The 16,204-nt window shown below is 40.5% G+C and overlaps 1 protein-coding gene across 3 annotated transcripts in view; it reads left to right on the top strand.

The window, feature by feature from the left end:
* The window catches only part of dnm2a (dynamin 2a), a 93,041-nt gene that overhangs the window by 39,052 nt on the left and 37,785 nt on the right, over positions 1–16,204 (top strand). For 2 of the 3 annotated variants that reach the window (XM_088931657.1, XM_088931655.1), the window contains exons 9-12: positions 4,055–4,122; positions 5,951–6,089; positions 12,416–12,502; positions 13,555–13,625. In XM_088931657.1, the coding sequence (XP_088787783.1) occupies positions 4,055–4,122; positions 5,951–6,089; positions 12,416–12,502; positions 13,555–13,625 (365 nt within the window). Of the gene's footprint in view, positions 1–4,054; positions 4,123–5,950; positions 6,090–7,662; positions 7,802–12,415; positions 12,503–13,554; positions 13,626–16,204 lie in introns of all 3 variants that reach the window. The other variant, XM_088931656.1, reaches the window with a different exon arrangement.

The raw sequence follows: 16,204 nt of genomic DNA, 5'->3' as shown, positions 1-16,204 counted from the left end.
TCATGGGACATGCCCTCAAACTCATATCTAACGTAAACGAGCAAATTGGCCAAATCGACTACAGACTCATCTAATTGCAGTGAAAAACATCTGCTCATCTTAACGCGCTCTATCAGTGTACTTTTGATATAATCCTTCATTTCAATAATTCTATGAATGACTGTGTCTTTCAGGGGCAGCAGGTCGAGCTGTTTAGCAGCTTTTTCTCTACACATAATACGTGTCAGCTCTTTTGCCAACGGTAAATAAGGTTCTTCAAAAATAGTGTAGCTTACCTGCTTTAGCAATCCGCAAGCTTGCATTTTTCCGTGTTTCCGTTTTTATTTCCGTATTTATTTAAAGTTTTTATTTCATGCGCATGGGAGCGAAGCACAGAGACGCTCGGTGTATTTTTCTTAAATTAGAACAGTTCTGAAATATTTTTCTGTTATCACGCTTTCGTGTGCTCACAAGATTACCTGCGTTCGTAGCACATATTTCTATGCATTCCTGTGTTTACAACGTTAGCATTGTTCCAAAATCACGCACATTCTCCTTTCTCCCTATTTGCTGGAGATACAGTAGCTTTTTTTAAATACAATTTGTCATTTGCATCCGTAGCACACATTCCTATAGAGTGGTATAGAATTACAGAGTATCTCTTGTGTCCACTGAACTATTAGCGCGCACTGTATTGTAGTACGTAGGCTGCGTATTCGACACGTATTAAAATACAAAATATGAAAACCCGTCCCGATTTTTCTGCGCACACGACACAGTTCCAGGGTCATTTGGCGTACCACTTGGCGGCACTCCACGTACCACTGCCAGTACGCGTACCACAGTTTAAGAACCACTGGTTTAGAGTAACTGGTGGATGCAATAGAAAAAATAAGTATTAGTGCAGATGCAAAAGTAAGTGAATCACAAGATTCATTAGCTCAGTCAATGAGGTAAGCATACCTAAATAATTGGGTGCTAAAGTTGTTGGTTACCAAGTTAACCAATCAAAGAGTCAATCACCAGGACAAAGTTTGGGAGGCTCTCTACTATATAAAGTTAAGAATCTTTGACAATTCGGTCGTCCATTCAGGTTAGTGTTATACACCTCCGACGACATCAGGAAGAGTGTTGTAAGTGAACATCGTTTTAGAGAGAGTTCTAAAACCATAGCAGAACATTTTAGAATGCATCAGTCTACTGACCAAGGTGACTCTCCCTAGATGTGGACATCTTTCAAAATTGTCCCACAGACTAACAGGAAAACTCATACAGGATGTCTAAAAGACCCCACGCCCACATCCAAGGCCTCTCTTGTTAAAGTTGATGTCCATGTTCATACCTCATCAATATGACGCAGGCAGTTACATTCATGGGCAGGTAACCAGGAAAAAAACTTTGCTCTCAAAAAAGTACATTGCTGCTTATCTTAAGTTTGCTCATTTGATCTTGTAGATTTTTGGGCAAATGAGTCTCAAATTGATCTTTTTGGCCATAAAAAATTCCAAGCTTGGCAAAACCTAACACTGCCTACCACCCACTGTTAAACATGGTGGTGGGGGGGAAGTGGTTGTCATAGTTTGGGGCTGCTTTTCTGCCCATGGAGCTGAATGACTCATTATCATTGAGGGAACTATGAGTCATACCGAAATATTCTGAAGAAGAACATCAGGCCCTCTGCCCATGACTTGATGTTAAACCAAAAATGGGTCTTTCCGCATGACGGTGACCTTAAACGTTCCATCAAACGTACTAAAGAATGGATTGAGAGGTGGAATTTTTGTGTTATGGAATGACCATGTTCAAAAGTCCAGATCTCAACCAAATAGAAATGTTGTGCAGGACTTGATGCAGGCGGTTCATGCAAGACTGCCAACAAATCTGGAGCAGTTCTAGTAAGTAAAAATGAGCAACAATTCCTCAAAACCTCTGGTTGGTGTCATAGCTGCTAAAAGATGTACCCCTGCTTATTGATTTAGTTTTACACACAGGGATCAGTGGGTTTCTTTTAAATAAACATTTTTTAATTAATAATGAAATAATATATGTATATTATGTATTAGTTTCTGTTTTTTAAGTTATCTTTATTAAATATTGGATACGTTTTTTGAGATTGTCTAAGATATATGATTGATGTTCACATATTTTAAAGCAGCACTGTAGATGAGTTGTGTTCATTTACCAGCGCACCAAACAATTCAGAAAACCAATTGATGACATGACTGGTTGGATCAAAATCTTTAATATCTGATTCAGTGGCTGGAGACCTCAATAGTCCTGGGGAACTGTCTCAGGGTTCCCAGACCCAAAGGGAAACTAATCTGTTAATGTTGACAGTAAAATAAACATGGGGTTGTATCAAGTCTTTTTTATATCATAGTAGTGTTGTGATTGTCCTTTTTGACATATGCTGAGGGGGGTCTTATGAAAACAGGCCTCACATCAGAATGCAGAGTTTTCACATGCTGTCCTAATTCGCATATTTAAAAAACAAACAGTTGTCTCAGATTAATTTCTCATTCTGTTGGCATCAAAACCTGTTCCAGTAAAAGATGAATATTTGAAGAGCAGATTCCTCAAAGGCACTCGCAAGGAAATGAAATTAAGAGACAGTGGTGCTGGGCGCTGCACTGAACTGCTCTAGATTTTAAAGCACTGAGCATTTGATGCCCCTACGGAAACATCCACAAAACTGGACAAGTGTCCAAAAAAGCAGCTTATACTGGAAATCTTTCTGCCATTGAAAAGGCAATTCAATAAACCCCATGCTTTAATGTATCTAAACTCAGAACTACTGGACTTTGCCTGCAATAAAGCGGAAATAGGTCTATTAGACATGAATTTCAATGGTGCCCTATTGAGGTCAGTTGCCCATGATGGGTGTTTTTATGTGTTTGAGCAAATTTTTATTTGTGACACCTGAAGTAAAGAGAGAAAAAGGCAGAGGAATTTTCATGGACTGCTAATTGCAATTATTTAAAAAAAAAGTAGAAGAAATTGTGTGTGTATATATAGTATACAGTAGGGCTAGGCAATGTATCGAAAATTTATCGATACCGACGTTAAGAATCTCTCACCGACCTTATTTTGCTTAGGTCGGTATGTTCGGTAAAAGCTTTCCCCACTGTGTGTTTTCATGATCGGTCCCCTTAAAAAAAACTACAACACCCAATCGTCATATCCAGTCACATGCTTCTACCTCGTCCAACCTTCGTTTTTCATTCAAAACGCAAAGAAGCGTGCTGGGCATGAGACAACACGAGCGCTTATGCTGAACCCCAGTCAGGCAGGGATGGCTCAAGTACAAAGACGAGCTGGTATCTAAAAAAGATGCAGTGTCGATCATTTGGTCATATTTTGGCTTCAGCAAACCGGATCAGGTGTAAACTCTGTCGGAAAACCATTCCTGCGCCCAAAAGTAACATGAGCAACTTGTTTCATCATTTGAAACAAAACCATGTCGTGGAATGCGAAGATTGCGTGGCCAAAAAAAAGAGAGAGACGGAAAAACGCACTTATGGCCGAAGTGATTCCCCCAAACAGCTGTCTCTAACACAGACATTTACTTATGCTACTCAGTATGCAAAAGATTAATTCAAGCACTTGACGAGATACGTTGTGCCCTCAAGAAAATATTTTTCTCAAACTGTGGTGTCTGACATTTACTAAGTTTAATAGTTTTGCATATTTAAAACATGATCTTTCAGCATATCATGTAATCTGATATTTTCAAGGTTTTCAAAAAATTATCGTTAATTTATTGTTATTGAGGTAAATGTGGGAAATTATCGCGATATTGATTTGAGGTCATATCGCCCAGCCCTAGTATACCGGTCATATATTTTTCTTGTATAATGGTGCTTTTGGTCTGAATTTTTTTTTAATGGACACACCATTAAAGTGAGAGATTCCTGTATATGAGAATGTATGGGTTAGCAACCCCAAAGTTCCCAATCCCAGTGAAATGGGCAGCAGGTCCAGTTGGGGCTGTGCCCTTGCGATGGTGTAACAGTAGGGCCACATGTAAAATAAGAGCCAGGGAATAAAGAGCTGTGCTTGCTGGGTATCTTTGCAGATGGAGTTTGACGAGAAGGAACTCCGAAGAGAAATTAGCTACGCCATCAAGAACATACACGGTGTCAGGCAAGTACTCATAATGGCATGGGGCACTTGGTCATTTCTGTGCATCCATTGCCAAGCTCCTCTTTCTTTATTTAAGAGTTCTGAAAACATTTTGTAAAACCTTTTAGTAGATAGAGAAATAGTTGTAAGCTCATCCCAGTCAAGAGCATTGCAAAAGTTTCATTAGAGCGTGTGATTGGGTGGTACTATAGCCTGTTGTTGTTCTAAGGTTTTGATTATGTAGGCATGCACGCAGTGTAGGGCACGAAAGTACAGGATCTTGGTCTTTAAGGCTGCGATGGTTTAAAACCAGTCACATCTTCATCACATCACAAAATCATCACAAAATGAACCTCACTTTAGCTGTCTACTGGTGTACACTCTTTGAATGAACCAGATTGTCATTTAGAAACTCCCATGTTCTTTTTAAATCAGCCCGTCTCTTTGTTGAAGTCATTCTCACTCCCCTTACCTGCCTCACCTCTTGAATGTTTAGAATTGTAACTCTTGCCCCTTATCCTTGTGTCTGCACTTCCGTTTCTCATCTTTTTTTTATTTTTCCCTTGATTTTAAAGCCCCTTAAGTCAGTTAACGAGCAGTGCTGTCTAAAATTAGGAGGCTGTTCAGCTGGGTAAAGCTGGGGTGAGCTGCCCTCAAGGCCTCTTGGAAGTCCAAACATCATTCATCTTTACAGCTCAAATTTCACTGGCCCTAGATGTCAATCAAAGCACTTTCAATTTCAGTTTGTTAGATTTAAATTAGTTTGCATCATTTTAACTAACCATTAAAGGGTTGGCCTTAATTGTTGATGGCGGTAGTCTTACAGGAAATTACTGTATTGTAAAGCTTTAATTTGCCAAAATATACTGATTTTGAACACAGTAGAGCCATATGACCAAAGCATCACTTATTCAAGTCTCTACTGAGTTGTTGGCCAACTGTACCCTGCTGGTACACAGTTGATAAACAGGATTTGAAACCCAAAGGAGGGTTAGGAGAGGGGTTCCCGATCCTAGTCCTGGAGGCCCACACACCTGCTGATTTTCAGTCCAGCCCAACTTTATTGCCTAATTGAATCCTTAATTGAACTGACACATTTCTTGATTGGAATATTTGCCAGTTTTTGGTCTAATCAGAAGTTGGGTAATTTGGCATCCGAAGTAGTTAAAAGGCGATCATCCTTCATGTGTAATCCCAGGAAAAAGATTACAACTATTATTGAGTCACTGGAGGGTTTCAGTTGTGTTACTGAAAGCTCGGCTTGGACTAAAAGCAGGACCCGGCCTTGTGTGGTCCTCCAGGACCAGGATTGGGAACCCCTGGGTTAGTGTACCCTTAGCATGCCGCATAATGACATCGCCTAGGCTCCCATTAGCTTGAGAGCGTTGTGATCTCACTCTAGGCCTGTCATACAGCAGGCAGCTCAGATGAGGGGCTGTCCCAAAGGAGCATATGCAGTTACCAACAAATTCCAAACCGGGCAGGGGAATCTGAAAAATACTGGCAATTCATTAGAACTGCAAAGGTTAACATACAGGATCAATTAAATAACAGAACTCGGGTGGAAGGAATTTCAAAAGAATTACTCTGTTAGGACTGACTCATCTTGCCTGTTTTCATCTGCCCAGATCATCTAAAGGGAATTATTTGATTCCAGAAGGGTTGTTTGTCCTTTGTTTCCAACCACATTAGTTTTGTTGAGAACAACAGCTGGGATTCATCTTTGTTCACCAAAATTGTGAAATCTAAACCCCTTGCATCTCTCCCCCCCCCTCCCCTTTCTCTTTGTCTTCTGTCTGTCCTCCTCATGCTTCCTCCCCCCCCTCCTCCTTGTTGTGTGTGCAATCAGAACGGGGCTGTTCACTCCGGACCTGGCGTTCGAAGCCATCGTGAAAAAACAGATCATTAAGCTGAAAGAGCCCTGCTTGAAATGTATCGATCTGGTCATTCAGGAGTTGATCAATACAGTCAGGCAGTGCGCCAACAAGGTATTAAGGGAGCAGAGCCCTTCAGTACAGGACCAGGGAGCAGGCTGATCACCTGTCTGCCTGGAGCTGGCACTGCCACGGCTTTCTCGTGTGGGAAGGGAGCAGGGCATATACCAGTAGGGGGCATGCGATGCTGCTGTTTTGCACATTTTGCTGCAGCATCAATCCTGGTATTTCATAGAGCTGAAATACATAGAAATCTGAACAATCCATTGTTGGATCTAAGCTCTATGTAGTATCCCAGCTCTTCTTCCTTCCAGAGCATGGTTTGAGTGGCATAGTGGGAGCCCCAGGTTGGCACGTGGCAGTGCTTGCTGGCGTACAGTCCTTTGGTTTCTTAGAAGGTGGCACCTCTAGGGTGTGAACACCATACATGTGTTTTTAAATAGTCGAATTGCTCCCCAAAAAAACGCATTCTTGCTTCCAGAGCTCCTCTCCCGACATACATCATGAGCTCCTCCTCCTCTGTGCACGACATTTCCCCAGATCCAGAAGCACACGTTTAGAGTGCTGCCTCTTCTCACTTCAAAGCCCCAGGCCCTGTAAAAAGAGCTCTGGAGAGAAAAAAAAACATAGTCAGGGAAGTGGTGAGCTTCAGCTCTTTCTCGCTTGGATTTCAGAGGAATCAAGCAGGAAGTGTTTTTACTAGAATGGCGTGTTTGTGTGTACAATGTATAACATTGTGGTTCACACAGAAACAGATTAAATAAAAGAGCTCACCCAGTAGGAAATTAAATAAGACCCTAGCAAAACACTTAAACACGAGCAGTGAGATTCTCTTGACTATTCAGAAAGGTAACCCCTATGTATACAGTATATAGGGTTTTAGACATTGTGGTTTGTATTTTGTGAAGACGGGTCACCAAAACTGTAGGAATTGCTTTGGAAAGCATGATCCTTATCCTTTGAAATGTGGGTTTTGTTTACAAAATCATTGTTCCTCAAATCATTTAGCAAAATAAACACGCAATCTAAAAATCTACATTTGACCTTAGGTTTACTTGGGAAAATAGGTACATTGAAAATGCCATCGCAGATCAAAGCGTATATAATAAAACAAAATGAAAATTGTCTTGCCAGCTTGAAGCCATGTGATTTATAATGAGGTTGACTTGATATAGACACGTGTTGTGTCTGAACTCTGTGTATGCAGTCCATACAGTGATGATTATGGGCTGTTTTTAACAGACAAGAAATTCATCTGTAGTCCAGTCCTTCTGGTTAGCCTTCAAGATGTGATCCCTGCAGTGTTATGTGACTGTTTCAACTGCATGGCCATCTTCATCTCAAATTGTGCTGTTTCCACAAGATTAGAAGAACAGTTATGTTAACAATTATGTCCTTGAAAATTGTGCACAGGTGGAGAAAGCTCATGATTTTGAGAGGAACTTAGTTAAGCAAGCATGCTGCATGTAATTTGATATACATGTATGTTCAAATGTTCTAGTACAGAGATGTGAATTAACTGACTAAAAATGCATTTTTGTCTTGCTATCTCTTTCTCTCTCCCATCCCTTTTTTTCCATCCATCTCTTGGCTGCATGTTCCCTTCTCCTCTGTGTGCCTGATCCAGAACTGGTCTCTTTACTCCTGATTTGGCTTTCGAAGCCATTGTGAAAAAACAGATTCTTAAACTGAAAGAGCCCAGTTTGAAATGTGTTGACCTTGTCGTCTCTGAGCTTACCGCCTTAGTCCGAAAGTGTGCAGAAAAGGTAAATAAACCACTAAGCATCCTTGACCATAAATGTCAGAAGCAAAAAAAGAAAGCAAATATCCTTGATATTGTCGTGTCTGCTCCCCCATCCTTCCACCATCATACCCAACATCAACCCAATTCCCTGCTCTGGAAATGGCAGTTTATATCATCTGTGATTGCCAAAAAATTATCTTCCTCCCTGTTGCCTCTGTCGCTAGGATGGGTGCTTTCATGTCTGTTGCTCTGTCACGGTTTGCCTTTCCCAATAACCATTCCTTCACAAACGACTTCTGGGAAGACTTGTCAAAGCTGATGAGTGCAGGAGGACTCTGGGAGAGGGAGCAATTTGGAATCGCACTAGTCACAAGTCTGTTGAAGTTGTAGGACGTGTAACAGTAAGAGATCATTCACTTTGAATAGTGTCTTCTTAGAATCTGGAGCCAGTTTCCCTGGCTGATCAGCTGTCACCATTGGCATCACCTCCCTATAAGCCACTTCTCTCAGTATTATTTCCAAATACACTTCAACATGATTTGAGCTGACAGCCCCTTTATATGGACAGGATGACTTTCTTCAATCCACGTGTTAACACAATGTGTTAAGGGATATCTTGTTGGCTTCAAATGAGTTGAAGTGTGGAACAACTATTTAGAAAATTCTGAAAGTGAAGTCAGACAGACATCTGTGGCTATCCTTGCAGACCTATACAGGAGAAAATATGCCATTATGAGAATACATATATTGAGATGTGCAGCAAGTTAGAAATGGAATGATTGCAAAAGAACAGATGGTATAAACTGTCTTGTCCAGTCTTACAATTTAGCCTAAATCTGCTCTTGCTCTACCTGTAGCTGTTTGCCTCCTGGCTTTTTATGTTCAGCTAGTTCCACTTTGATTGAAACCTGTTTCAGCATTTGACATAACAGACCATCATTTCCATCTAATGTTCTCACTGCACAGTGTGGTGGAAGAAAATCACAGAGCTTTTACTGAAGGAGCAAAAATGATTGAACAAGAGTTTTCTAACCCTACCATGAAAATGCTTTACACGAGGTACCACCTCACAGTTTCCGATGGATTTAGGGGATGTATTTAGCAAAAGCCTATCTTGTAGCCAAGAGATCACCAAATCTGGTTCCAATAAGCACATCTGGATTTTGAATCACTTTTTCCGCCTTCAGATTTAGTTGAAAGTGTCTACACTTTTTCCTAAGAAAGAACTGCAGTTAGATGGAGTCATAGGAATAGAAGTGCCATTTATGCACGTGACATGAAAGTCAGTAATCCAAAGATTACACATTACACTGAGCTTGTAATTATTTAGCTCATTAATGAAATACAGAGTAGGACTAGATCAAAATATCTTTCTATGAATTTTTTTGTGCTTAATTCGCATTCTCTTAGATCGTATCTATATTGTATGTCGTATTTTATGTGCACAAGTTATCATGTGACCCTTTCTCCAGTAAAAAGAGATGCTTTAACTCAACACCAGACCTGTTTGGAGGAGGAAGTCCACAAGGGAAGCAGAGTAGTGTTACAAACAAATCTTAAGCAGGGGAAGTGTATCTGTGGTACATGTCTCACGCAACAAGGAGCTCATTTCCTTAAAACTCATTTTCCCAGTACAAGGGTACAATATTAAACATGACATCCGACAGATGAAGAAAAATCAAGGCCACTTTTAGGGTGCATTAAGGCAATAAGAATTGAATTTTTATTACATATTTATTTTTTATTGTTGGGAAGATATTTAAAAATGTCTAGCCAGCAGCTGATTAACAGCCGGAGCTGCTCTCAGAAAATGGCTGGCACTTAACACACACAGGCAGTGTCTCAAATAGCAGACTGCATTAATTACTAAAGATGGGTATAATCCGTTTTGCTATAGAGGAAGAGTGCTGCAGTGTTTCAGTTTTGCTCAAGTGGGTTTCAAACACTCGTGGACAGCTAAAGTCCATTCTGTCAGATTAATGGTTGCTGCAACATCAGGAACATTCCACTTTGAAATAAGGGAAGTTTTCCTCTTTCCTTTGTTGTGCAGCATGTGCTTTAGATTTACTACACACAACGGAGCCAGTCCAACTGGACTGGTCTCTCAAGATTGGACAAGATTGTCTTCAGTGCGCATGTCCAAGGCATGGCACAATGGAACCTGCTGTGCACAATTCACAGCTCCCTCATGGCATTATGGCGCATCTTCACTATTCAGCATTTCACCATTGCTGCCAACCCAGTATTGGCACTGTATGATTGACCTTTGACATTTGAACTTGATGCAAAGGCTAAAGCCACTCAAGTTGCCATTTTTTTATTAAATGCCTGCTTATGCTGTTAAGAGTCCCAGGCTGACAAAGCACAGTAAACAATGGGATTGACCCAACCCAGGTTGACATGTCATGGGTAAAACAGCTGTTTCATTATATTACACATCCTTTTCTCACCTTAATTTATCATCTTCCCTTATCTTTTTGGAGATGATTGACCAAAGAAATGTGTACAACATAACAGCTCCCTGCATTTCACACTGCAATTCTGAAACCAATCAGCAGAATTAATGTTCTTTAGTGTAGGTCTTGCAGATCCTCAGTGCTGCCCCCCTAGAGCCCCAGCTCTTTGCCTTCCTCACCTTTCAGTCCAGGTGGCAAGTGAGCAATCCTGTGCCATCACAGGGTAACAGGCCTACAGTCTTCTGGCTGTGGTATTCCTCCTTCAATCCAGTCACCCACTCTTTGAATGATTTGCTAGTGAGCTGGAAAAACAGATGTCTTATGGTGAATCCCCCTTCTTTGTTAAATAGTCGAGGTACACATTTGTAATCTGCCTCTGACATTTGGACAGTAGAATTGTTAAATAGATCTGTCTTGCTCAAAGCCCTTGCATTACTTTTGCGACAACCCCATATGTTGTAGATGCTGGCCATTGTAGCTGAATTCTGACTGATCTTGTTTCAGGGCAGCTAGTGCAGATAGTCTATGGTCCTCTGATCAGGAAGAAAAGTCTAATTTGTCACTGCATCTCCTCTTAAGCAAAACAAAACAGCACTAGATCTTGCAGGACTGATTAGTTCAGCTACTGCCCTGTTGCCATCTTTGTCATAGGAATGCTGTATGCAGTGCATGATGTTAAGAAATTTTAGACTTTAAATTTTGCTTTTAACAACAACAGATTTGTACTTCATTAATGGACAGATAACAATATAATTTTAATTTGATGCATTATAAAAAAGGGCAAGGAGAAATCTAATAGTTTTCACAATACAAAGTATTGGATGTAGGCTTGGTCATACTAGTGTGAGGAGGGAACTGCAGTGTTTGGGGATCACATTTCTGGTAGCAGTGCTCTCTGCTGGTGTCTTCTAGAACTGCACTCGCTCATTACAATCATTCATGACGATCAAAACTTAACCACCTGCTTGGAATTGCAAAGTTGTATTTAGGCATTGTTTGGTTTATCTGCCTTTGCACAAGAGATTTTCCTTCCATGCTAAATTATTGGTCTAGTAATAATGTCTGCTCAAAAGGTTGCAGCAACTAGATTTGTGCAGCATTGCACAACACAAATACTTCTGCACTTCTGAAGTCTTGTTTGAGGATTTTGTTCAGAGGCTGGAATGGTCTCAATCCCAGATTATTGTTTAATCTGTTAAAACGTAATGTTACCTTTGGCAAATATGAAATATTTGTATAAATATGAAATGCAATATGAGAGATTGCGTGAACAAGCAGGCAATATGCAGAAATCAATAACCTAATTCTGGTGTTCCTGTTGTGCATCAATACTGATTTATCATCAATACTCATTTATGTAGGGGCATATTCAGGCACGTAGAATCTACTTTAGTTTTTTAGATAATTTAAATCTTCAATCTGCCATTCCAAGCTGATGGTTTCTTGCAGTAGAGTTGTAAGCTATTCAAGCTTCTGCATGAGATTTGAAACTAATTTACTGGTCTCTTCATCCTTATCAGCCCCAGCCTGTGCATGCTGGCTTTCTGGCAGGGGCCTTGGCAGTTTCTCTGTGTGCTTGAGTGTGGGTTTTCTGAAGGATTCTAACGTCTTTTCCTTTTCCTATACAGCCCAGGACATGGCACAGCAATCACAGACTCCTGTTAGCCACAACCTGTAATGCCTATGAAACCATTAAAGCAACCTGCCAAAAAACCTCTTTCAGTTTCGATTAAAGTAGTGATTTCTGTGTTTCTGTTTCTGGTGGCTTGCTGTGTGGTGAGAATTGTAAGAATCGTTGACATATTTTAATGCGATTGACTTTTATGCCTCGATTTGAATACTGTTAGAGGACACAAAGCAGTTTGTGCACCAGCAAGTGCAGTAAATGTGTTACTTTCAGTCATGTCAATGGAGGAATGTTTCATTAGTTTCAACATTCAAATACTTCCATTACCGAATGTTTTAAATGTTTCTAACACAGTTTCCGTGACTAAAACCCTGGCAATCCAGAGATCTCAAGTGTCCTCAGGGAATCAGCAGTGTGGCTTCTGTGCAGGAGAGTGATCACTGTGCTCTGGCCCTTGGGGGGGGGTGCGTCGTGTTGAGGAGGTAGGGCACCATCTTGGGAGGGTGCAGAGACCGCATCTCTTGGTTCGTCCCTCTCTTGTCATTTCTTGCAGCTTGGCTCGTACCCCAAGCTGCGGGAGGAGACCGAAAGGATCGTCACCACCTACGTGCGCGAGAGGGAAGGCAAGACCAAGGATCAGGTCAGTCCTGGGAGAGGTTGGAGGTTGGGAGTATGGTCATCAGGTTATCACTGGGCCAGCAGGTAAACAGTCCTTAAGCTTGATCTCACCAGATCACTGAAGCTCAGTAGCTGTGGGCCTGGTAACAATTATCCCATTGTATACTTTGTACTTTAGGGCGAGGCTCTGGCTTGCCTTGACCCTCTGTGTGATAAGCAGCTTCACACAACAGTGATAATGGATGGACTTTATCCAGCTCAGTACTTCGTCACCTTATCTGCTGTGTAGCTGAGACTCTGCTGTACAACGAATTCTGGGCTGTCCCAGTGTGAGGTGTACCCCAGTGGGAGATTATCCATTAACATGAAAAGTAGACAGAATTGTCACTTTTTTGCTAACAGTTTATTAATTTGGAGATCTCATCCAGATGTTTCTTAAAGGATGCTGGACAATCTGCTTCTGCAACATGGCTGGCTAAATACCCAAACCCAACCTTAAAGAAAGGAAGTTGGCCGAGTAATCAGAATAGTAATAACATTAAAGTGCCTTTAAAAGCAATTGTCTCAAAGGCATCCTCTGATCCATACACGAATATTTTACCCATTATATCAGCACCCCTGTAAGTGCAGGATGTCACTATAACACACTGTATTGTTATAATAACAGATAAAATAGATTTTATAATAGTTTATAATATCTAAAGTGTTCGATATACTTCTTTGATGTAAGAATGCCTTGTGAAAAAGTGGGCAGGGCTTATTCTTCATTACTGCTGCTGTCCATTTTCATTTGTGTGCTGCTTGCTAGTGGCTGTGCGAGGATTTAGGCTGATGTTAATCACTTTCAACCGTAAAACCTGGAGGCTGAATTTTGAGCTTCGCATGAGAATTTACTCCCATATAGAAGTCCTCGAGATCTCTCCTGGTACAATTCCTTACATCAGAGGTGTTGTGGAAGATTAAATAACATGATGACAACTGCCAAGATAAACTAAACCAGACAAAATCCCCCTTGAATGTGACTTTGCCATCATAGCCATTTCATGGATTGATGAGTTTTTCCTTCTCTTACAGGTGCTGCTGCTTATTGATATTGAGCTTTCCTACATCAATACCAACCACGAGGATTTCATTGGATTTGCAAAGTATGTAGCCCACTCTCCCTCAGATCCTTGTTTTAGCATGCATCAGTGTAGGCAAAAGTTTGAATGTGGGGTCATTTCCTAAGCTTATTTATTATGGATATTTGCATATTCTTACAATACAAAATACTATACCGTTATCACAGTACAAAAAAATATTATGTATTGTACACTTTTAGAACTAAGCTCTTTTTTTCAGTTCAGATCCTATTGCAGACAATCCAGACCTATTGTTTGAAACACATTGGCAAGCAATGTAACTTGGACAAGGATTACCGAGCCTTTATCCTGGAGAATCCCAAATCGACAGCTCTTATGGATTACCCTTAAATCATCGTTTTCTAGAAGTTTGGAAGTTATCCTTTTGATCAGAGAAGCAGATGATTTGTTAAACAGTTTTGAGATCACTTGAAGTGAAAACAGAAACACCCTTTAGCTGTCAAGAATTGCAGTAGCCTTTCCTGGCTTAATTGAAGCAATTAAATTGATCTCAAAATCTGTCTTAAATTGATGGTTTAAGGTGATCATTAAAATCTGCTGTATTGCGGCTCTCCCAGGATCAAGGTTAGAGATTCCTGCTTTAGGAGATTGCATTACTTATTCATCACTCATGCCTCCAGGTTTAGTAGATCTGTGGATCCCTAGATAAGAATATGACTCCTTTCAAAAATATCACCACTCCTTTTTAGATGTCTGGCTGATCTTTGGGAAACAGAATGGAACAAGCTATTGGTGCTGTGCTTTAGAGCGCAGTTGCAGTTTGTGTTTGTAGGTGGATTTTGTCTGGGATCCTAAATTGACAAAAAAAAATCCTACTAAATTCTTGTGGTTTGTGAGCCAGACTTTTTGAGTAGTCATATGTATGCAAAGGTGTTTTTGTGCACAATAGTAAGTTGTAAATTCCAGTGCTCGTGAAAAAGAATAATTATGACCTCTAATGCTTCATTAAATAGCTAATTGTCCAAGTCTAAAGGTTGATCTATAAAAAAATTCAAAGTAGAAAATACCTGTCTTGTATGCATACTGAATGTATTTGGTAAGACAAACCACATTTCAGACTTTAGCAGTTCCTTAATCAGCCTTGGCAGTTGCTTGTTTGACCTGAGTTTTAAACAAGAGCCTTGACTCTTTTGATATGAGTCAAAAGCTGCTGAGCTTGCTGGGAAATGATGTCTCATATCAATGCCCTTTCCTAACTCCATGTCTAACTCAGTAATGGTCTGAATGAGTGATAGAAGTAGCTTGAATTCTTAATGCTGCATAAAACCAAGGTACAATACATGAAATCTACTTTTAACAAGGCAAGTTGTTTAAAACAAAATCAAACAGACGTAGTTCCACCTTTGACATGAGCAGGTGTCTGTTTGAAAAGTAAAGATTCACTTTAGTTTCCCTGAGCCTGTTGGGCAGACTCTCACTAAGCTATCTGCAGCTACTGAATATTAGGTTTCTTTGTTTGGCTTTGTGTTTGCACGGGTTTGAGGAGGGATTGGCTTGTAAAACGTTGTAAGGCTTTTGTCATCAAAGCACCTTAATTCAAATTAATCTCCAGTTGAAGGATTGTATAACTTTTATTGTTCTTTCTGTTTTAGGTGAGGATCTAATCTGAAAAGGCTTTTTAAGGGCTTTTAGGTTTCTAGTTTGCCTTTTTTTCATTAGGCCAGTTTAGGAGACTACCAAGGAAAGATCAGATCAGGATGTAATCACTAATCAGGATGTCTGATGCTGCTATGGTCAGATCAAGTAGATCAGATCAGGTTCTGTATTTCTTCATTGGCCAGTGTTTCACATCTGAAATCATCTTATTCAGCTGTGTTCAGGGGTGCTTACAGCTCTAGACTGGTAATTGGAAGGTTATGTGTTCAAATTCCAGATGGAGCGCAGCTATTGTACCCCTTTGATAATTTGTTTAGGATTGTATCAGCTTCACTTACCTCAGTTAAACTTGTAGCTGTATAAACGGGTATCAATGTAAAAGCATTAGGTTGATGTTGATCTTTCTATTTTTCCTGTGGAAATTCCCAGTCCGTATGTCCTGGTCAGTTACTACTGGGTGAGGGCTGCAAGTTAATTCGGGGGCAGCTTGTTCATTGGTAAAGGTGTAGGTTTCTACTGAATTACTGACTCATCAGCTCTAATCCTCGCAAACCTAACCTGCACATTTTGAGCTTTTTTGCTTAGGTGGAGTGGGGATGATATACATTATGGCAGATTGTAATGTATAGCACACCACCTGGTAGCTTTGCTCATCCAGCTACCATCCATGCATCCATTTGTTTGGCTGGTTTTTGATGCCTGTGCTTGAGCATGGATAAAAAAAAGCCCTGTCATGTTAATTCTCTTGTGACGTCACTTTCAGTCTAGATTTACAGAAGTTCAGAAAGCTGGAAGAGAATTTCAACCCAGGGTATCCAAACAGGTGGGCTCTTGGCGCTCCCAAGGAATTCCATATCTGCCAGCTCCTGCTTCAACATTTTTTTAAAATGATTAGGACTTAGACTTTTTTATATACGTTCACAGCTGCCTTTTTTTCCTGCGTTTGTGAAATGATGCATGTCTTTTTTTTTCCCCCCCTTTCTGAT

The sequence above is a fragment of the Atractosteus spatula genome, chromosome 14 (assembly GCF_055471065.1).
Source record: "Atractosteus spatula isolate fAtrSpa1 chromosome 14, fAtrSpa1.hap1, whole genome shotgun sequence".
Lineage (NCBI taxonomy): Eukaryota > Metazoa > Chordata > Actinopteri > Semionotiformes > Lepisosteidae > Atractosteus > Atractosteus spatula.
Note: the sequence above shows the minus strand (reverse complement) of the source record. Positions and strands in the feature narration are given on the sequence as shown.